Consider the following 23667-nt stretch of genomic DNA (forward strand, 5'->3'; position numbering starts at 1 on the left):
AGAAAATATAAATCTCATTTTTCGACAAGACTTCGCACAAGAACATATAAATCTCATCCTCGTGACGTTCACGTGACACTTTTACCTTGGAATCAGCTTAACCGCGGCATCAATGCTGCGTAACAAATGGGGCCCAGCGGGCGTATCATAACGGCACACGTGGCCGGTATCTTTCCTTCTTTGGATGTTCCTGCGGTCCATTAAACACGCTTACACTCCACACTCATTTTCAAATCACGGTTCCGTTTCAAATTCAATCCCTCCTTTTCTCGCGCTCTAATTCTTTTTATTTCTTCAAATTTAATCCCAAAATTTCCATTTTTTTTTTGGAAGAAAAGAGTTCGAAGGTGAATCTAGGTCAATTGGTTGATCCATAAATCTTTTCTGCGTTTTGAGAATTCAATCATTAGGTAATGCATCCTTTTTTTTCAGCTGTTTGTTGAAATCTCCATTCTTTTGATTGCTTAGGGTTTTAAGAAATTAGAAAAAGTGAATATGAGTAGAATTTGATACCATTTTGGCTTTTACTTCTTTTTGGATTCATTGTATGTGAATATTATCATCAGTCTCTGAATGGAAAGTTTGATTATAAAAAAAAGACAATTTTAATGATATGTATGTAGAAAAAGAATAAAATTAAATTCAATCCTTTGTGCATTATCAAAATGCTTATTGCTTCAATGTTTTTGAGTTGTTCGAAGCTTTTTATTTATTTATTTATCGAACTTGTCGATCATGGTAGTGATGCTCTTTTTTTGTAAAGCTATATGTAACAATAGCATTTGGCTATAATGGGAATGTGTGATCTGATGTATGCTCTAATGTTGCAGAGGAAATTTGTATTTTTTTCTTTTTTTAATTAGTGAATTTGTTGATCATGGTAGTGATGTTAAGTTTTTGTAATAGCATAGCATTTGACTGTGTGTGGCCTGATTTATGCTCTAATGTTTCAGTGGAACTATTGATTCATTATGGCTAAAAGTCTAGATAATCAGCTCTTCCAAGTTGAAACATCATGCGGAAGTCTTCTATATGAGCTTCAGGTAAATATAAAGCATCTGTGGATAAGGCTCATGCACTTTCTTTTTTTTTTCATTCTTTGTTCTTCTTGACCAGAATTCGAGAGACATATTTTACAAGTATAGTATATTAGGTATGATATGGTAAAGAATTAAACCTGCATGCTGTTAGTTTTAGATTCTGGATTACTTATTATTAGCATTGTGGTAAATTTATTTAAATTTTTGCAGGTTATATGGGATGAAATTGGGGAGCCTGATGGAGATAGGGATAAAATGTTACTTGAATTGGAACAGGAATGTCTTGAAGTGTATAGAAGAAAGGTTGATCAGGCGAATAGGTCAAGAGCTCAATTGCGTCAAGCCATTGCTGTTTCTGAAGCTGAGATTGCAGCCATATGTTCAGCAATGGGTGAGAGACCTGTGCATAGTGGACAGGTTTGTTTGCCTACTGTTAATGATTTGGGTTTAGTTGGTGATGTTTTGACTATATATTCATACATGCATATATGTGTGGTGTGCGCACACACGAGCATGAACATGGTTATCACAGCATATTTCCTTCCTATTGTATCCTATTGCATAGAATGTGTGCTTGAGAAAGAAACATTGTGTCTCCACACTGAAGCATTCTGCATATTTCTGACACGTGTCATTTCCGTTTCAATCAGAGTACAGGGAGTTTAAGGGAAGAGTTTAGTGTGATAATTCCACTGCTTGATGAAATGCAAAAGAGGAAGGCTGAAAGAAGAAGCCGATTCCTTGAATTTTTTGAACAAATAAAACACATATCAAATGAGCTAAGTTCTGAAGAATGTAATCATCGCAAGAATGCTTTGGATGAATCGGATCTATCCATTAAAAAACTTGAAGAATTGCAGGAACAACTAGAATCACTTCAAAAGGAGAAGGTTTTAAGTTTGAATCTTGGGTTCATTGTGTTACAATATTCAATTTTTCTCTGTTCTGACAAAAGCATTTTTTGACAGAATGAACGGTTGCAGCTGGTGCTAGACCACCTGAAGACATTGAGAAGTTTATGTTTAGTTCTTGGTATGGATTTCAATCAAACAGCTTGTGAGATACACTCTAGTCTGGGAGGAGCAGAAGCATCAAGTTTTAGCAGTGAAACCATTGACAGTCTAGCTTCTGCAATACAGAGGTTGAGAGAGATCAAGACACAAAGACTACAGACAGTAAAAATTTGTTCCCTGCACAACACTTTCATCTTTTTGGTTATCCATATGTTCCTCTCTTAATTTGTTAAGCTTTTGACAGCTACAAGATCATGCCGCTACTTTGTTTGAACTGTGGAGTTTGATGGACGCGCCTATTGAAGAGCAACAATTGTTTCAGAACGTCACATGCACTGTAGGTGCTTCGGAACATGAAATAACAGATGCAAATATGCTTTCCGAACACAATGTCAATCATGTGAGCTCATAACTGAGTGGGTAGAGGAAGAATTAGAATTTCTTCGTTTCCTAACTCCTCATGTTCATTCTTTGAGCTGTGGAAGATGGATTTGGATGCAGGTGGAGACAGAGGTTTCAAGGCTTCAAGAACTAAAAGCTAGTAAGATGAATGAGCTAGTTCTGAAGAAGAAGACAGAACTAGAGGAACTTCGATGTAGAACACACTTGGTTGCCAGGACAGATAATGCATTTAAATTTGCAGGAGAAGCTACCAAGGATGGTAATAGTTTAAAACTAGTCACTGTTTATGGTATTAAATGGTTCGTTATTATCATTAATGATCTTTAACCACCTTCTTCTCTTACCTTGTCAGGAACTGTTGATCCATCTTTAGTACTGGAAGAAATAGAGGCTCAAATATTTGCTGTGAAAGAGGAAACTTTTAGCAGGAAAGACATTCTTGAAAAAGTCGAAAAATGGTTGGCTGCATGTGAGGAAGAGTCCTGGCTGGAGGAGTACAACAGGGTTGGGAAATTAAACTTACATTCCTTTTTTTGTACGTTATATATGCTAAAAAACAACTAATGTTTTTTTCCCAGGATGAGAATCGATATAGTGCTGGAAGAGGAGCTCACCTCACTCTTAAACGCGCTGAAAAGGCCCGTTTGCTAGTCAATAAAATTCCAGGTATTTACTTATGTAACATGCATGTGATATGTGACATTCAATTTATCCATATTGATCTTCCTTTCTGAGATTCTTTGTCATTATTTATCTCAAACAGCAATTGTGGAAACTTTGATGAACAGAGTCACAGCATGGGAAGAAGAAAGAGGGATTGCCTTTACCTATGATGGAGTAGCCATTTCTCATCTATGCTTGCTTGGAACATTTTGTAGCAAGTGAAGCTACACATCATTTATTTGTTTCTTGTCTAATAGCTTTTTCTTTCTAGGTTTGCCTAATGTCAATGCTAGAAGAATACAGCATATTGAGGCAAGAGAAGGAGCAAGAACGCAAGAGGCAGAGGGTGACACTCCATCTTTAAAATACTTTCATTTCATACAGGGTCTACTCTTTAACAATTTGATTATTTACAGGATCAGAGAAGGCTACAAGATCAGTTTATAGCTGAACAGGAAGCACTTTATGGATCCAAACCAAGTCCTTCCAAATCCCAAAGTGGAAAGAGAGCTCCTAGAATTTCCACTGGCGGTCCAAGTAGAAGGATATCATTAGGTGGAGCTGTATTGCAAAAGAGTACACGCTTAATGAGAAAGGTGGATGAGGGTGTTGTCCCTTCAGCTGGTTAGTTTCTTCAACTTAATATGATCTTCCATGAACAGTAAGAAACATGTCTAGCCCAAGTATATGTCAGAGGTATCATACATATATGATCAAATATTTCATAATTCCAGAAAGGACTAATCTTCATTATTTCAATCAAAGAATGAATGTAGTGTAGGACAACTTGTCTAAGCTTTACCAGTTTACTCACCAACTTTTATTCCATGCATTTTACTTCATGACTGTGACTGATGACTTTTGTCTTTTTTTTTCTTTAATTTTATCTATTCTTCTGTCACAAATACATTTCTTTAATGGTGATCGAATTATCGAATTATTGTTTTGTCCCAGTGGTTATCTGATATTCTGATAACTATGTGTACTGTTCTATCATCTGTTGTTCCAATTCATGATTTCTCTCTATGCCATCAACCTATTCCTTCTTAGCAGTTACATACAACATGATTATGTCTTTGCATTGCAACAGGTAGCAGAGGTCATGCTGGTCTTACAGCAAAGAAACAACCTCTCCAGGCATCTAATGTCCATGGAATCATCACCCAAACACCTCGCAAACCCTTCACTCCTCTAGTTCCATTGAACAGCATGCCATCAACACCCTCCAAGCCAATCATCACAACAGACATAGCAGAGGAGAAGAGAACTCCCAAAGGTATCATGCCAATTCAGACACCAACAACACCAATGACTGTCTCTGTGCCAATGCATGTTGCCAACACACCAGCTCCACTCTGCTTTGTTTATGAAGCTGCAACTGAAGAAAGAGCACTAGATATTGAGTATTCCTTTGAGGAAAGAAGAATGGCCTTTCTGCTAAACAACCCTCAGATGTTTGTTTAGTTTCTTCTCATCACACTCAATTTTTCAAGGTATGCTCAAAACTTTGTGCCAATTGCTTCTGAAACTCAAACTCAAATCTTGTGTTTAGTTAGCTGGACTAAACTTTGGAAAGAATTTCAAATAATCTTTTACATTTATATATATATATATATATATAGCAACTATAATCTTGGGAGATTCCTAGATTTTAAATCTAGAGATATCTAGAATAGCTGTTGGATCATCATCTAACTGTTAAAATTCATTTATAAATAATATTAAACAGCATCAAATAGTATTATATAATAACGCACAGTTATTATAAATAGTAAATTTTACAATATCTATAAAATAATGGCCATTGGATTATAATTTAACAGTGGGAGACTAATATTCTAGTTGTGTAGATAACTTAAACTATGTATATTAAATAGCAAAAAGAAATTGAGATTTTTTTTTTAATTTTAATTTTTACATTTCTTTGGATATGTTGTAATTTCACTTCTTTTTATTATCTTCATTAATGGTATAAATACAGTAGTCATATGAATGTGTTTATTTTTCAAATGTATATTTTTATTTTATAAACTAATATAACTTGAAATGTGAACTGGAGAGATACATGGAAAAATATTTAAGAAGCATATATATACATGCATATATATGGTAATATATGCAAGAAACTTGACTGAAGGTAAAGATATACATATATATATATATTTATATGTGTGTAATATAAAAAGTCCTAGTTGTATATGTATAAAGGGTTATATATGGAAAAAAAAATGGTATAAATATTGAAATTTTAACTTTGTGGTATTAATTCAAATTGTATACTTAGTGCATTTGCATATATTACTCTGATTGAAGTTCATTGCCAAATTTTCAGGAAATTGGTACAGAGTTTGACTGGCCTCTCTTCAAAAGAAACATCAAACAGTTCTCATTACCCTGAATTTTCCAAATTGTACTGAATACTTTTAATGTTTGGTTTCTTTTTAATTGATGCCAGTCAATTATAATTGCCCTTTCAATGCATTTGCATACTATTATTCAAAATGCTGAATATTTTATTGATTTTCTTTTTGTATTATTAAAATTTTGAAGTTGAAAAGCTTAAAAATGAAGGAAAACAAAAAGCTGTACTTAAGTTTGTATATTAATTGTTCATTCTAATTTTGAAGATTTTTTTTTAAATAGAGCATGATTTATAAGCTATTTTACAAATTTTCATTTAATATTGTACATTGTTATTTATTTATTTATTATTTAAAAAAAATATAGATAAACTACTTCCATTAAAACAAAAATAGTATAGCGAAACAGAATACAATTACAACAGATAACAAGATATAGGAACAAAAAGCTTACTTCCGGCTCTCCCATAAAGATTCTAGCTTGTGTTTAGGTCTTATGTCACTTCGGACGTTGAAATTTTACTAGATTCCTCAACACGAGGTCCTAAAAACTTCAGATTACGACGAATGATTGTTATAAAGTCTTCTAACTTCCCTTTAAAAGATAACAATACAGTAAAGAACAAGGATAAAAGTATCCGATCAAATTTCAAGATAATAACATTGTTAATTTTTGTAACTTTTTCAAAGATTTTGAAGTTAAAATAAAAACTTAACTTGGGGTTTCATATGCAAATTCATAAAGTTATGCAATGTAATTTTAATATTGTGAGGGTATAAATGAAAAATTAGAAATAAAGTGAATATAAGGGGGTTATATGTAAAAAGTTCGAACGCTCTATATATAAACACAGAATCACTCTTCGATGCTGAGACTCTTGTTTGCATCTAGGGTTTCCACAGCTCCCGCCTCCTCGAAACAATGGTATGCTTTTGCTTATTTTCAACCCTAATTTCTCCAACTTTGGCTTAATCTTCTTCCTTTTTAACGCTTATTAATCGATTTTTAGGGTGATTTCTATGATGGTTTCTTTTTTTTTGATCTCCTGGTTTGATTAGTATGATTGATGTTCATTTTATGGTTTCGTGATCCATTCGTGTTAGTTGATATTCTTGAAAAATTTTGGGAGATTTGGGAGAAATCTAGTCATGTTTATGAGGATTTTCTAGTATTAGATGTTGATCTGGTTCTTTGTTTCTATTTTGAATTTTTTTTAAAAAAAAAAATTAAATCGTCGGTAGAGATTTGTGCCAATGATTTTTTTTATTATTCTTGAGATTTTGTTCGTTTTTTTGTATTTGATTTAGGGTTTGTTAGAAATCCATTATAACAAACCTATGAAAATTTTGGGAAAACAAATGAGTAAACCATAATCATGTAATCATGATAGGTCTTGTTTAACTTTAATCTGATAAATTTGGAGGTAAATGGCTTTAATTTGCTGATATCTAGAAACCATGATGAAAAACAATCAAACCTGAAGCACAATCTAACCCTCAAATTCAAAGCCTAACTTGAGACCATTAACTCTAAAACCTAAAAAAGTATCAGAAATTATTGGACACGTTTACTTTTTTTTAATATAGATGTGATTTTTTTAAAAAAACTTATCTTAGAGAACATGTGTCTGGACAGGAGTTGTTCTTGATGATTTGTAGATGAGCTTGCTTAAAAGTCCAAATTTTTTGTCTTAGCTTAAACATTTTAATTGAAATGCACATCTCAAACCTTTTTTACGGTAAACGCCCGGGCTGAACTGAATGGAATGTAAAGCTTTGAAAGGTTTGGTAGGATTGATTGTAACTTTTTTAACAATCATTGCTCTAGATGAGGTTTAGTTTTTCATCAACTTGTTGTACGAAGGGATTTGTTTCCATTGAACTACTTGATTTTAATTGTTTCCTTAGTTTTATGGTAGTAATTTGATTAAAAAAAAAGTAGTAGTAATAACTTCTTACTCAAATCCTAGACTTTTATGGTTATCTATAAATCTGATGATTTGAAATTCTCACATAATCCATCATGCAGACGAAGCGTACAAAGAAGGCTGGAATTGTTGGGAAATATGGTGAGTCCAATAGCACCCTTTTTTTAATTAAAGAAAAAAACACCATTAAATAAGCCGAGCTCTCTCTTTTGAAGAGAGGGTCAGTCATTACTTAGATTGTTAAATTGTTAAATTATTGATATTTCATGATTTTTTGTGAAAGTTTATTTACTTAAATAAGCTGCGCTGCAGGCACTCGATATGGTGCTAGTTTGAGGAAACAGATCAAGAAAATGGAGGTCAGCCAACACGCCAAATATTTCTGTGAATTCTGTGGCAAGGTAAGTTACTAACATTCATAAAAAGGAAGACAAGAATAACAGAGTAAAAATCTTATTGCATTTGATCAAATGGAAGAAAATATTTCAATGAGGTCCTCATTCCTTAGATATTCTTTTCATTACTTTCCGGTGATGTATTGCAAATTTGAACAGTATGCCGTGAAGAGGAAGGCAGTTGGGATCTGGGGATGCAAGGATTGTGGCAAAGTGAAAGCCGGTGGTGCCTACACTTTGAAGTAAGATCCATGTTTTACTTCTTTAATCCATACTTAAAATAAACCATTCATCGAACATTCTTCCTCGAGAAACACGAGGGTACTACATAAGTATTTGCTAAGAGGTGTATGCTTTGCCTGAATTTTGCAGCACTGCAAGTGCGGTCACGGTAAGAAGCACCATCAGGAGGCTGCGGGAGCAGACTGAAAGTTAAACAACCTCCTTCTTAAGTCACTTGCAATGCCTTTATGTTATCTGAGTTTGTTCTGTGTTCCTGCTCTAAGTTTATACACCTATGTCTGTCATTGAGTTTTAATTTGCATTTCATCTGAAACTCTGAATTTTGGAAGTCATTTTATTTTGAAAAGGGTTGTGATCATATGAAACCCCAAGAAAACCCCTAATGTTATATATATATATATATATATGTGCGTAACTAAAATTATTATTAATATAAAGTAGCAATAAAACTATAAAATCAGGGCTGGAATGGCAGTACCTACAGCATTGCCATACCTAAATTAGATATATAAATCAAACGATGCCAGCTGATTGAATTGCCTCCAGGCTGCCAAAAAAGTCTTTAATAAAAGGAATGCTACCTCACACCAATTAATTTTTCAGACTGATACACAGGCTGTATAGGCATTGCAGACTTGCAGTTGCAGAATAAGCATAAGAAATATCTTTTTGATTGAACAACAACAACAACAACAATAGGTAGGTGCATTTGAAGCATTTCCTCAATACACTACCATAGATATACATATATGTATATATAGATGAGTTTTGACATAGCATTCTTCGTCACTTGAATCTCCCTTTTCACAATTCCACCTTTGCGTTGCGAGGGTCTCTAGCATCATGCCTTGTGGATCTTAAAACCAAAAACCCGAGGAACGAATCGCTGGGTCGCCTTTTGTGGCTTCAGGTGTCCATATGTCATGAGGAACAAGTGCGGAAAGGTGGTGCCAAAGTATGCTCCATCAATGTCTTTCTCAAGTCAAGGAAATTCTTGGAATATCAAAATGTTGCATGTAATCTACAACCTGTCACAACCACATATTCTACTATGCTTCCAGTTAAATACTAATCAGAACAGATAAGTGCCCCGTCGAAATGAGTTAAGCTTATGGCTCTCTTAGCAAAACATACATGTAACTGATGCATGGATGCAAATGAATATAAACTTTCAAAAATTCACCTGCGAGACATAAATGGCAATGTTCAAGCTTAACCGATAAAATCAAGTGTGGTTGAGAAAGCAATAAAAGAGAAGAAAGGCTTTGGAAAACAAAAATCCAGTGAAAGGATACTGCCTTGATACTTGGATCTTGGGTAGTATATATCATCACACTTAGGGCAATAGATCTTGACAGTGCTGGAACGAGGAACGTCAGATTGCCCGACGGGAAGACAGGGCTGACCACAGCAGTAAACCCTAGGGCACCTTCCAAAATCATAGTTCTTGTACTTCTCCAGCTGCACAAAATCACATAAAATTGTTTTCTGTAATCTATAACAATAAGAAATATCAATAAAAGGAAACACTTGATAAAGCCAAAACAAACCATTGCAGCCATCCCTTTACTGGTTAAAATGTACCGAGCATGAATCAGACCATATAGCATCTCAGCAGCAGATTCGACCAACTCATTTTGCTCCTCAGTGAACATATCACCTAGCATTTGCAATATTAAGGGTGATCAGTAAAAATTAGTCCTAATGTGATCGAAGATTTACTTGACTGGTTTAAGGTATCCAGAAAGATACACTTAAAAGTATTGTACCGTTGTGTTAACATGCCCATATATTGTTGGTTCTTACAAATGGTGCCATTACGGTTGGATTCAACAATGTTCACTTTCTGGTAACCAATAAGCAATCTATTACGCAAGTTGGGACTTGGGACAGGTGTTAACAAGTATAAAGTGAGTACTCAACTGTAAGGGTTGGTGTGTGGACAAGTATTGGGTACTCTATTCTGCAAGTTGGCTTGGGACAGTTGTCACAAATATCAAGACGTTAATCACATTGGTTTTATGGTATAGAACAACAACACTAATTAAATCATATTAAACCAAATTAAATTGCGTGATAAAATTAGTGGAACCATGAGAATACAAAAAAAAATTAAAAATATCCAAAAGATAAGAAAAGATCATGCTTTAAAAAGATAAAGAAAATGAATGTTAAAACGCATTAAAATAAATTAATGATTGATAATGAAAATTAAAGTAAAAATAAAGATGGATATGAACTGTCTGAATGGAAAACAGAACTAGAGGCCAAGGAGTTATGAAAACTCAAATCCTCAGGTGATAACATGCAATCCAAATATATTTGGAGATACCCCTCAGAGATAGGAATTTGCCATTATCATAATTTAGTGGATTTATCCCATTTTAGTTAATTTCATATTACTCTTAACTACTCCATTTGATCATGATTCTATTTTATTAACTTGTTCCATTCTTCACATAATGCTTGGATCAAAAAGTGAAAGGGAAAGTAAGGAAAAGGACAAAAGGGGAAAGAAAAGGAAAGCAAAGTAAAGGAAAGATTGAATATTTGATTGGATAATCAAATTTTAATGAGAGAAAAGAGAGGGAGGGTCGTTTGATAAACCTTATTTGGTTAGAGAAAGGAAAGTAAAAAATATATCATAACATGATTTACCAATAATCCCCTTTAATAAGGAAAGTTTCAATAATTAATTTAAAATTTTGAGGCCATTGTAATCTTTTTAGAAGTTCCAAAATTTATCCAAACAAAGGAAGGATTCACTTGACCTCCTTAACCCGCCGTTTACTTTCCTTCCCCTCCTAAACCCTCAATCCAAACACATAGATATCTTGGTTATTCTTATTTTATCTTGGTTTTATGCCTATATTTATATATATATAATTGGGATCATCACACAAAACAAAGTAGAATCAATAAGAAATAAGCTCTTGTACATATTGTTAATGTTTCCAATGACGCACTCATTCAACAATGGAACCAAATCTAACAATTAATGAAGCAATTTACCATATTCCTCAAGTACTAATCAACTTTGTAATACTAATTCTTAAGGCAGTTGACTATGAGAAAGAAGAAAGTACCACTTACAACCAAACACCATTTGTCAAATTAAAGTGAGATAGAAGAGGGCAAAAAAGGTAAAGGAAGCAAAACCTTGCAATCCAAATGTCAGTGTGGCCATTACAAATTAAGAGCACTCTTATTTATATATTTATTTATTTCTAAACAGGCGTTTTCCATGCATCCATAACTTCTGAAATAATTTAAACTGAAAATCCAGGTTCAAAAGGAGATAAAGGAACAGCAAAATTCTCAAATAACTAAATCCATAAACATTAAATACTAGGCACCGTGCACATGACTGGTGAAATGGGTTGGCTAGCACATCCCTTAATCAGCAGCTCTGTATCCATATTGAGCCCCAATTTCACCAGACCCAATATCATCAGATGTGTTTGTGTATCTATCTAAAAATAATCTGCTTAGAAACATGTATGAATGCAGAACAGAGAGACTCAAATGCAAAAAGGGCAACATAATGATAGAAAAAAAAAATGACTTTTACCATGAGAGGACTCCACATCCAAAATAAGGTCAAGGGCATAATCATAGTATGGAACTTGACTGCTTAATCCACAAAGATTGAAGTCATCTTGTATGTATTCATCATCAACCTCACAGAAAAACTCATTTCCTCTCAGATTACAGAACCATGAAATCCAGGATGTGTCATCCACATCAGAACCACTAACATCCGACTCCTCACTGTCTGTTTCAGATTCACCTGTAACAAAGATGTATTAAAAAAGACAAAAAGATGGAGAACATTCCCTTTTATTAAAAATATTGTGCCAAAAACATGCAAGATCACAAGATACAGAGTTGCATTATACAGACCATGTGCATGAATATTTCACAGATACAAATGTAGGGCTTAACAAGGTACAGGAATACTTAGTAATCAGGAAACCATATTTAAGTTACAAGTCCTTGTTCTCCACAAAGAAAGGCATGAGCCTGGAAATAAACACCAGAAAAGAGAAGTTAACTTCTTTTTAAAAAAAAAAAATCCATGAAGTGGGCCAAATCCCCAACTAGAAGAAAGAAACTTGACCTCCTAGATATAAATCACAAATACACAACAAGTTCAGCAAACAAACTCTTAAAGCATATCCATGACCTTAACGCGTAAATACCTTGTGAATATTGTCCTACATTCAACTTTAATGATTGATTCTAATCCTAGGTTCACTAAGCTTCTCAGATTGATTATACAGTTCAACAAAGAAAACATGAAATATCTGCTAAAAACCTCATCGAGCACATTAAAAGCTAAAACTCCTTAATAGAAAACATATGCTTTGAGAGCTTCCTCCTGCTCACACTGATGAAACACTGTAATCTCCAGCTCTTTCCCTGGACCAGAACAAGTTCCACTTCGCATTCACCCATCATAAACTTAACACACTGGTGTTAACGAATTCAACCAATAAGAACTCCTGACATAAGCATCTCAAAAATAACCACAACAAAACAGAACTTCCATCGAATTCCTAAGCAAATAATCTAAAAAATAATCATGAAACACATCATATAAATTTCAATAGCATATCACGCATAGCACCATAACAATGAAGCATCCAGACTATGGTGTATAGACTACATCTATAAAACTTTCTTCCACTACCTGGATTAAGTTAGGAAATGGCAGATTCGCCATCTTGAAACTCATGCAATTATACAAAATTGCAAAAAAGACCAAGAATCACATAATGGAAGTGATAGCTTGAAAATATTAACTACTACTATACAATGGACTATACCTGTTCTCCTAATTCCTTTTTTTACCCAAATTCAAACAACAAAAACTGTGAAAGAACAGCATAAATTAATCAAAATTAGACAACCAGACCCCTAGAAGTCAATTTTTTATTTTCTCAAAAAAGGAAACAATGAAAAATGCCAATATAAAAAATGCAGATTTGAATTAAAAATTCAAACAAAAACAAGACCATAAAAACCAAAAAGGAAAAAAAAAAAAGAAAAGAAAAAGAAAAGAAGGGAAAAGGAGAGCTCACCACCGGAGCACTTGTTCTTCGAGAGATCACTAGACCGCTGATCCCGTAGGTCTTGTTGCTTCCCGGCAGAGACCCGGTCCTTCTCCTTGCCATCCAGTCCCCGGGAGGTCGACGAGGATGCCCTCTCGAGATGCTTATCCAAAGCATCATTAATCCGCTTCCGATCGATCGTGCCGATCTCCAACTTCGATCCGCTCCCTCCCCGCTCCCTATACATCTTCTGATTCAGATCCGGCCACAATTCCTTCAAGAAACAGCTTGATCTGCTCGTCCCGCCATCCCAAAGGCGAAATCTAGGGTTCTAAGAGGCGAAAACGAGGAAATTGAAAGGAAATCAAGGATCTAAGAGGGAGAATTGGGAGGAGTTCTCTCGATGGGAAGAGGGAGAAGCCCTCCTCTCAGAGGGATTGGGACTGAAGGGTGGCCTCGTAATTTTAGAGAAAGTTGAGGTTTCAAATGGTATCGAACGCTCTCTCGGATCGGATCAACACGATATTTTTCATCACTTGAGGATCCGCAACCCGTTAAGGTAAACGGATTCGGGTTTGCTAGTTTGCGGGTTCACGGGTGCACCAATAGGTGGTGATTATTATTAATTTTAGAAAATTGCTTGCATATAAATACAAGTACTCAAAAAATATATATATATATTCTTATATATAATTTTCACATTTATTACTTTGTTTTTTAATTTATAATTAACAATTAATTTGAAATTTTTTATGATTTTTTTAAAACTAATATAAATGTAGAGTTAATTTATCAACTGACATAAAAAGAATATATTATCTGGAAAATATGGTTAAAGAGATGAGAGTATTTATAGAGTATTTTAAAAATTTTATGTAAATGATGAAAAAAACTGTAAATTTTTTTATATTTAATCTTATTTATTTTTTATGAATAATTTTATGTTTTTCATGCTGCTTTCTCTTGATATTTTATATTGAAAAATCTAATTAAAATTAAATAAATATCATTTTTTATGTGAAATTTATGATTATGTTATTATCCCAACAGTAGAGAAGAGAAAAAAAAATTAAATTTAAAACTGAAATTTTATTAATTAAACAGCTAAAAAAAAGGAATTAAAATCTCAGACATAAGTCACATAATTAATATTATGCACCTGCAAAAATCTAATTCAAAAATTAAAAATTAATGTTACTCCTTGACTAAGTTTTTTTTCATCATTTTAATCTGAAACCTTAGTAGCAACACACACAACAACATGAAATTAATCTTGACTTTCAATTGAAGAAATAAAAAATCACATGTACATAAAAATCTCATAACACCAATTAACTAGCAAATCAATTGTCAGGTTGTGAGATTTTCTCCTATTTTTTTCACTCTATTGATGCAGAAATTCTCAATGCTTTGCAGATATGAACTCCTGGAATAAGATTATCTTCAAGTGGCATCATCATCGTCAACCTTGGAATTAAATACAAAACTCGGGAAAGAAGTTGTTAATTCCCTACAGAATTCGAAAAAAAAAAAAAGATGTTAGATTACAAGCATGAACATCTTTCAAAAGTTGGTAGTTTGTTTAACAATCAATAGCAAAATATAAATACAAAATCACATGGCATATAAAAATGCAAGAACTTCAAGGCTGTGTATTCTTTTCATACCTGAGACAAGGAATTGTCATTATTTTCAACAATGATGGACTCCGGGAAACCAACTCTTGCCATTCTAATTTGTCGATCTTCTCATCGTGATTTATATCAGCCTCTGAAAACGTCTGGCCAAAGGAAATACTTTTAATAATGGAAGGTTTTCAATAAATGAAGTTATAAATTTGATGTATGACTTTTGCTACCTTATCCAAAATCATTTCAATAATGTCATCAGACAATTTCATTTCCGATTCGCATAATAGTGCAAGTAGCATCTGCTTGACCTGTAAAATCAGACTAGTCTTGTGAGTAACAACGCATAGATATCTGCATGATAAATTCACATATTTCCTTTGTCTTCAAAAATGATTTTGTAATCAATACATCAACCTGGACATTATCTTAAAATTGGAGCTTCATGAATTTTTTAATATGCATCTTCAGGATCATACAATCAATGAATGATGAACAAATTCAATAATATAATGTTACTGATAAGCACTGTGATTCTATGGCCATATCGAAACAAAACAAAGTATTGAACTTATTTACACACTATCTCACGATATGAAAAAGTTGCTCAGATATGTTTGTCGTCAGTTCAAATTTGAAGATTCAGCATGAAATAATTTAATAAAGTAAATGGCCATATTAAAAAAGTTTTTTAGTCCACAACAAGTCCTATCAAGCTTAGGGCCTTTTCAGAGAAGGTTGAAGCATAATGACTATCATATATGCAAATTAAAGATTTTTCTATGATTCGGAATTTAAGAAACAGATGAAAATTATAACTTATAAAAGGATAATCCAACTGATATAACAGCACACGAGAAGTGTTTCAGGTTACCTCATTCCGTTCAATAAATCCCGTATCATCTAGATCATATAGTTTGAATGCAACTGCAGATTAATGCAGAACTTTAATAACAAATAAAATAAATTCACTAATTTATCTAATCATTAAACAATCAATGCAACTTACAATCAACTTTATCTTCATGAGGAGCATTTGGGTGGAATACATTGAGTGCTCGAACAAAATCTTCAAAATCAATGGCTCCATTTCGCTTGACATCAAATAAGTCAAATATCTGAAATCAAAATAAAATGATGGTGTCAAGGAACAAATCCCAATTTCAAGAAGCTACTAAACACTATCAAAGAACCAAAAAATGGTCATAGCATGAGAGAATGAAAGGACTGATCTCCATACTTTTATTATCTACTTTTCACCTTCTCAAATTAAAAAAACAGATGGATATGCAACATCCATCAAACATCCATCAAATATAATGTATAAAACCAAAGACAATCATCAAACAGCTACCAATGGGCATGAGAAGCAAAGGTCTGGTCAATAAAAAAAAAACATTGAGGAAAAGCCATTCCTTCAGGAAAAAAAAGTTACTTATGTGGAGCATAGAACTCTTGGAGCATAGAACTCTTGTCTTCTTGGAGCATGTGAGTAATATCTGATTTATCTTAAAAAAAACATGAAGAAAAAAGTCTGGCTCCTCATCTTTCTCTGGTGATGTTCAAAGATTATTTATTATGTGGTTCACTATATCCCCCACCTACATGGTTTGGGGTGGACTGATTCAGTGGATCAAAGATTCAGTTTTCACAAACTCCCTTTTTTTTTCCAATGTGGAGAAGCCACCACCACTCACACAACCACTAAATACTCGACCATGCTTCGAGAGAGAGCCCGCATGGGAAATAAACTCAAATACCATCTCACTATTGCATCAGTGGTACTTTTCACAAACTTCATCTCGAATTTTTAAAACCACCTGGTCTTATTTAACTTCTTTCAGAGATGACACAGGTATGTCATTTAATTGATGGACCAGAAATACCAGGCCAAAAGCAGTTGTAGGCTATTTAATACAGCACTTCTACTTCATATAAAACAGCCCATTACCAATAAAGGTTGAGTTGAAATCTGATGAATTAAATAAAAAGAAGATGGGTTTCGATATCATCTAGAAACCACTTTAATGCATGCAAAGGACCAAAAAAATAAATAGGACCTAGTTACTCCACAAATCACAGAAATATAAGCAAGATACAAAGAGATTAATAAACATAATACCCTGTTTACGAAGATATTCGGCTTTCTGTCCTTAAAAAAAGCAAGATGAAAGTCTTCCTGCATAAAAAATAAAAACAAAATCTCAAATATTTTAAATAGAGCAATACATCAAAGGTAAATTTAGATAGGGAACTCAAGAACAGAAACATACAAATATTTAAAGCTAAGAAATAGCAGACAAGATTATCTCAGACAATCACCAACTTTCAGAAATCCTAAAACAGGATCACCATGATAACATGTACATTTAATATCTTTTACCTTGCTCACCAAACCATCTTTAGACAAAGTACGGCTGATGCTCTTGAACAGCTCAAAAAGTGCTTCGATTTCACTCACGCTGACTATAAAACAACACAGCATTTAGATAGAACCCACTAAAATCGATAATATATAAACATTAGGATTATATTAGTTAGTTTCAGTACAAGCGCTGGTGATACATCAAGCAAATGACTATCTAATGGTTCATAATCATTCTCTATCATTGATTTTTTACTGATATACAAACATAAAGTAGGTCACAAGACAAACCAAATAACACAAAATTATCCACTATTACCCCATATGTTAGAACAACTGCATTACTGAAATGCCCATTACCGTAAGACAATCTGTTGATTTATCCACAGCTCTAAAAAAATGTGCCATGAAATTCAAAACAAACAGGCTAAATTGAGTTCAATGAACCACAAATTAGTGTCAATTTAGCCAAAAATACTGTTTTTGGCAAAGAACATGCAATCCAAATTACTACACTACAGAATTCCAGCAATGATCTGTATCCCTAAATTCAAACAATTAGCACAAAATGACTCCAAAAAGTCCAAATTGAATCGAATACAAGAAAAATCAATAAAGTTCAAAGTTTTAGGGGTTTACAATCAGTTTCTGAAGCAAGACTGATAGGATCCTCGCATCCAGGAATTCCCTTGAAGATTTAGATGGAAAACAGCCCATTCACCTCCAATTTTCAATCCCCCCGCTACCGATTAAACTTCCTCGAAATCTCAAACTCAATCTCCTTCTCCAAACCCCAAAATCAACCCAAACGATAAACACAACCATAAACAAAATTAGAAGAGAACTCACACGAAATCAAGATTGGGGATTCAATTAAAGGCACCGAATTCGAACAAAACTCAGAGATCTTTGGAGAAAAACCTCAATCCAACGTGAGATCAATTGGTATCAATTAAACCCTAATTCTAGCTAAGAAAAAAAAAACGCCAGCGTGGAAATTTTGGGCATGAATAGTGCCGTATATTATATAAAGACTGGACGGTGAGGATTGTCTCGAGATATGGAATTTAAAATCGGACGGTAATGATTCTAAGTAGTCAAACGTGGCGAAATCTTATTGGTTCAGAGCTTCTCAGAATTGAAACCGCGTGGTGGCGGTTAAACAACACGGCTTTCTAAACTTGGCTTAATCATTTAAATATTTTTAAAAAGAACTTTTTTGCAGATAGACCCTATGAAATTATAAATTTCCAATTATATCTACCATTATTTTCTGCTTGTCCACCTTTATCAAAATAATAATATTAATCATATTTAAAATCAATAACAATAAAAATTTCACTATTGTGGTTCATCAAATTTTAAAAAAATAAAATTCAAATAGTTACTATATATATATATATTGTGACAAAGTCGGAAAAAACATGACTCAGAAAATGAATTATAATTTAAAGATGTTTCGAATTTGAGACCTCTCAATTACAAATATAAATAGTTACAAGGGACTAGCCCATAGTTTCTTTATAATTTTATATACATATAACAATAAAAAATCATGTTTTAATAAATTTATATGAATTTTTTCCCGGTAAAAATTACTTCCTTTTCTCTTAGAATTTATTTATATAATCTTAAAGATAATGTTAACGAATAATAATGAAAATTGCTTGCGAAGTCTTTTTAGTATGATTTCATAAAAATCATGTTATTTATATATTTTTACTGTTAAAGCCAAATAATAAATTTGATTGAATAGGGGTTGATCTGTATTTTATTTATTTACTTATTTATTTCATCAAGGATGATGAATAAAGTGAGGATGGTAAAGGAATAGTTTTTTTAAAATTAATAATTAATATTGTATTTGGAGGATAATTTAAAAACTGATAATAATACTAATATCTTATTATAGTTTTTATTATTTGTTTAATCTACTATCTTTCTACTAGAATTAAAATAAAAATTATATTTTTACTCGTCTTATCACAGAATTTAAAACTAATTTCTGACTAAAATAAAAAAAATTGAAAATGAAATCAAACTTAAAAAATAAAAATTAATATTAATTATTTCACATATTAATAAGATTTCAATCAGGATTAAAATTTAGAATTATCTATGATTCCGAACCCACATGAAATTTAATTATATAACAAGGATCTCTTTGTAATTATATAGATTTAGAGGGGCTTAAAATAAGAATTTTATTTTTACTAGGACCTGTCTTATCACAGAATTTAAAACAAATTTCTGACTAAATTTAAAAAATTGAAAATGAAATCAAACTTAAAAAAATAAATATTAATATTAATTATTTCACATATTATTAAGATTTCAATCAGGATTAAAATTTAGTACTAACTATGCCACATGAAATTTAATTATATAAATTTAGAGGGCTTAAAATGAGAATTCCATGTTTACTAGGACTTGTCTTATCACAGAATTTAAAACTAATTTCTGACTAAAATTAAAATAATGAAAATTAAATCAAATTTAAATAAGATTTCGATCAGGATTAAAATTTAGAACTAACTATGATTATTAGTTAAATAACAACGATCTCTTTGTAATTATATAGATTTAGAGGGTCTTTAGAGAAAAAAAGCACGAAACTATATATAAAAAGGCAATCTTGCGCCGCAATCGAAGAAAAGCTCTTTTATTCTTTGCGAGTTTCTCTGCGTCTTTGCGTCGTCTCTGCTCAATTGGTGGTGCTTTTGGAGATGGAGGAGGAGAGGTTCGAGCCGCTGAGGTGCCTTGGGACAGGGACATCATCGGTGGCGAGGCTTGTGAAGGATAAGAAGACCGATGAGCTCGTTGCTATCAAGTATATTGAGAGGGGGAAGAAGGTATTGCGATTAATTTTAGTTTTGTTGCTAGAATTGATGTTTGTTTTGATTTTTATTGTTATTTTTATGTAATTTGTTTGTTTTTGTGTTGATTTTGTTTCTGGGTTTTGTTTTGATTTTGATTTGGGAGTGTTAATTATGTGTAATTTCTTCTCTTTTTCAGCCTGGTTTTGGAGTCAGTTTCGTGAATTCTTTGTGTGTGAGAGAGGAAAAGAGCCTTTGAAATTGAAAATTTTACTTTTTTTTTGTCGGGGGGCTGAAATTTAGGTTTTGGCTTTGGATCGTATAAAGTTTATTCTTATTTGGATTTTGGGATGAAAAGCATAGTGGGAAAGATGAAGTTATTCAAAGAACATTCTCTTTTTGGCTTAAAATCATTTTCTTTTCTCTTTTGATGGTTTGATGATGGTTTGCCTTATATATATATATATATATCTTTTCCCAAAAGCAACAAGCGCTGTGAATGACTTTATGTGGTGCACCATAAGTAACTTGAAAGACCCTTTGCCATACAACTCTGGAGAAGAGGGTATCTAGGCCTGAAACAGTACACAAACATAATTACTACATTATTGCTACAGAATTTTTAATGCCCTATGCATGGATCCAACCTTGTACCTCACCCATGCACTGATTTGCAACAACCAGTGGGCTTAGGTTTGATAGTTTGAAATTCTTATGTAAGAAAAAAAAAGTTTTCTTGTGGTGCAATAAAAACTGCCAATCTTGATGTGGAGTAAAGAAGATACTGTTTCCCTAGGGTAACTGCAGGAAACTGTTGGAATATTTTTAGACAATAACCTAAAGTCTTGTTTTTCTTTAATATGATCAATTTTATAAGTGATCTCCTGGTTTGTGGTTGATAAGAGTGTTTCCTTTAGGTATGAAAGCACAATATGTTCAAAAAAATGGGATAAATTCTCTGCTTTAGATCCTGAAATCACTCAATATGTTGCTTAAATAGTTTTTTGATTTACATCAAAACGTGGAGAAGTTATTTTAGAGGACCTTTTATTCTTCTTTCTATTGTGTTTAACATCCTCATTATTATTTTCTGACCTTCTATTTGGTAATTGGCTTCAGATTGATGAAAAAGTACAGAGGGAAATCATTAATCACAGGTCCCTAAGGCATCCCAATATTATCCAGTTTAGAGAGGTAACTTCAGCTCATTTTATTTGATATTTTTCTTTTTCCAATTTCCCTGTTATTAGTTCAGCAAAAGTTAGTGATGTGATTTCAATGTTGAGACTGTGACTGTCAATGACTCTAGTTTCATGCCAACTTTTGGAAACCTTTTGATTTCACATGTTTTCACCAAACAGGTGGATCTGCTCATGAACTAATGAAGTAAAATCTTCATTATGCAATTCATGCTCATGCTACTAGATATTCAAAATTATTCAATCTACATTGTTAGGTTGATATTCTTGTCCTGGTGTTTCTCTGACTTCTGGCATTGTTTGGGAAATCTTAACTTTAGTACTGATTTACTGGGTCCTGTTACTTATGCTCAGTTGGTTATAATCTCTGTGTCTACATCAAATTGGTTTGCATTGATTATATAAACATTGCAGGTCCTGCTAACACCGACACATCTAGCTATTGTTATGGAATTTGGTGCCGGTGGTGAGCTTTTTGATAGGATATGCTACAACGGTCAATTTAGTGAGGATGAGGTCAGTTAAAGCCTTTTATTTTCATATTTGATGGATTCGTGTCATGTAATGTCTAATGTCTTTTTTCATGCCTAATCATGCTCTTCATCTCCTTTAAATCTTCAACAGGCCAGATTTTTCTTTCAGCAGTTGATTTCTGGAGTTAGTTACTGCCACTCACTGGTATATTATTCTGAACTTTATGGTGTGATAAAAATAATTGAATTACTGTTTTATGATATAGAAATATGATTTCAGAGTCCTTGTCAACGCAGGAAATATGTCATCGTGATCTTAAACTAGAAAATATACTCTTGGATGGAGATCCAATTCCGCGTCTCAAAATATGTGACTTTGGTTACTCAAAGGTAATATTTTAAACAAATTTCTTTAGTTTGATTAACAGGATGAATGTATAACTCTTGAAACATCGCCTTTGAAATCGCAGTCTGGTTTGTTGCATTCTCAACCAAAATCAACAATAGGTACTCCAGCTTATATAGCACCTGAGATTCTGGCCATGAAGGAGTATGATGGCAAGGTAATTCATTATTTTATTTGAAATCTTTTTTTGGATGTTACTATCTCTGTATTACATGGTTGAAATATTGAGACAAACTATGTGCCTAAGCATTTTGAACTAAGCATATATCCAACAAATGACAGGCACCCCTCTAGATAGCTAAATTCTGTAGAAACCTGCAATTGGAAATGAATTTTTCACTACTTGCTTCTGCAATTCATGATGAATGAGAAGCTCATTGTGATTATAAGTAAAACCAAAGGAGATTTAAAAAAGAATTATATACTTTTCAGGTAGTTCAAACATGTAGATTTTTTGCCAGAGTCATAGTCACATTAATTTAATTAAGTTATTGGATGAGACCTGCCTTCTCTTTTAATCCCTCTTTCTTTCAAATATCCATTGCTTTTTTTCTAAGCTCAAACTTCATCTCAGATGGCTGATGTTTGGTCTTGCGGTGTCACATTGTTTGTTATGCTCATTGGTTCATACCCATTTCAAGATCCTGACGATAAGAAAGACATTCGGAGCGCAATCATTGTATGTTCCTGTAACTAAATCCTCTTTTTTTTTAAATACAAATTTTAATACAAAGACTGTAACTAAATCCACTTTGATACTTTATTCAACAGAAAATAAAGAATGTCCAGTACTCTTTTCCAGATAATGTGGCTTTATCAGCTGAATGTAAAAATCTTATCTCCCGGATATTCGTTGCCGACCCATCCAAGGTCTGTTTCTCATCACTAAAACTACTCATCCTCTTCACTAAATAACAAAAAATATTACTGATTACTGATTACTGATTGCAATTGAATTACATTGCAGAGGATCACAACAGAAGAAATAAAAAAGCATCCCTGGTTTACAAAGAAGCTGCCTGAAGAGTTTATGAAAGCTGATGAACCTGACTACAATGATTCAGACATCGACCCGCGCAGTCAGAGTTTAGAAGAAATACTGCACATAATTGAAGAAGCAAAGAAACCGATCGAAAGTCTTGACAGCACAGATTATGATTACTGAATAACTTGATTTTGTATCATTACATTGCTAGCTGCATATTCTTGTAAATGCTGTCTTTGTTTATTATGAACATTGATATGCAAAAGTACGGTCTGAACATGCTTGGATTAAATTGTTGTAAATATCATATGACTTTTTCTCTCTTTTGATTGTTATTTGTTCTCTTCTTAAAGAATGAAGTCTTTATTTCTAAATATATTATCATGAATATTTATAAAGATCTATCATAAACTTAATTTTTAAAATCTTCATTAAATTAATATTCGATTAAATAACTTCAAATAAAAATTTTCTTTCAAAAACAAAAAAACAAAAAACAATACTATAAAATACTATTATTTTAGTATAAATTAGGTTCAATTTTTTTTTTGACAGAATACCAAACCATGTTACCTTTTCATTATGGGTCTGAACTTCAATTTGAATAAAAAATAATTATCTAACTTCAATCTTGTTTTACCAAGTGGTTACTGGGAGATTATGACTTATTTTTTTTTTAAGATTTTGAATAAAAAAT

The 23667-nt window shown here is 32.8% G+C and overlaps 4 protein-coding genes and 1 pseudogene across 5 annotated transcripts; 3 read left to right on the top strand and 2 right to left on the bottom strand.

Annotated features, from left to right (window-relative positions):
- The first annotated feature begins 294 nt into the window (after positions 1-294).
- On the top strand, positions 295-5577 carry LOC120279443 (65-kDa microtubule-associated protein 3-like). Its single transcript, XM_039286377.1, has 14 exons — positions 295-410; positions 954-1043; positions 1251-1457; positions 1691-1930; positions 2009-2215; positions 2298-2453; positions 2555-2714; positions 2808-2959; positions 3034-3121; positions 3219-3292; positions 3390-3464; positions 3535-3742; positions 4209-4611; positions 5451-5577. Exons 2-13 carry the CDS (start codon positions 972-974, stop codon positions 4580-4582), a joined length of 2013 nt encoding a protein of 670 aa, XP_039142311.1. The 5' UTR covers positions 295-410; positions 954-971; the 3' UTR covers positions 4583-4611; positions 5451-5577.
- Positions 5578-6300: 723 nt separating this feature from the next.
- LOC120279017 (60S ribosomal protein L37a) lies at positions 6301-8420 on the top strand. Of its 2 annotated transcripts, XM_039285846.1 has the most exons (5): positions 6301-6403; positions 7508-7547; positions 7719-7807; positions 7961-8043; positions 8174-8420. In XM_039285846.1, the coding sequence occupies exons 1-5, from the start codon at positions 6401-6403 to the stop codon at positions 8235-8237; spliced, it is 279 nt and encodes a 92-aa protein (XP_039141780.1). In that variant the 5' UTR covers positions 6301-6400; the 3' UTR covers positions 8238-8420. The 2 variants fall into 2 exon arrangements, with proteins under 2 accessions (XP_039141780.1, XP_039141779.1); XM_039285845.1 differs by lacking the exon at positions 6301-6403 and having other exon boundaries at positions 7502-7547.
- A 169-nt stretch (positions 8421-8589) lies between these two features.
- LOC120279016 (casein kinase II subunit beta-1-like) lies at positions 8590-13572 on the bottom strand. The gene is made up of 5 exons (XM_039285844.1): positions 13129-13572; positions 11616-11834; positions 9595-9704; positions 9340-9505; positions 8590-9016 (listed from the first exon to the last, which is right to left on the bottom strand). The coding sequence occupies exons 1-5, from the start codon at positions 13343-13345 to the stop codon at positions 8886-8888; spliced, it is 843 nt and encodes a 280-aa protein (XP_039141778.1). The 5' UTR covers positions 13346-13572; the 3' UTR covers positions 8590-8885.
- Positions 13573-14461: 889 nt separating this feature from the next.
- Positions 14462-18070, bottom strand: LOC120278703 (annotated as a pseudogene).
- Positions 18071-19762: 1692 nt separating this feature from the next.
- Positions 19763-23252, top strand: LOC120279244 (serine/threonine-protein kinase SAPK3-like). The gene is made up of 9 exons (XM_039286116.1): positions 19763-19943; positions 21027-21101; positions 21521-21622; positions 21731-21784; positions 21877-21969; positions 22050-22142; positions 22560-22664; positions 22757-22855; positions 22953-23252. The coding sequence occupies exons 1-9, from the start codon at positions 19818-19820 to the stop codon at positions 23148-23150; spliced, it is 945 nt and encodes a 314-aa protein (XP_039142050.1). The 5' UTR covers positions 19763-19817; the 3' UTR covers positions 23151-23252.
- Positions 23253-23667: the final 415 nt, after the last annotated feature.

This window comes from Dioscorea cayenensis, chromosome 16, assembly GCF_009730915.1.
Source record: "Dioscorea cayenensis subsp. rotundata cultivar TDr96_F1 chromosome 16, TDr96_F1_v2_PseudoChromosome.rev07_lg8_w22 25.fasta, whole genome shotgun sequence".
Taxonomy (NCBI): domain Eukaryota; kingdom Viridiplantae; phylum Streptophyta; class Magnoliopsida; order Dioscoreales; family Dioscoreaceae; genus Dioscorea; species Dioscorea cayenensis.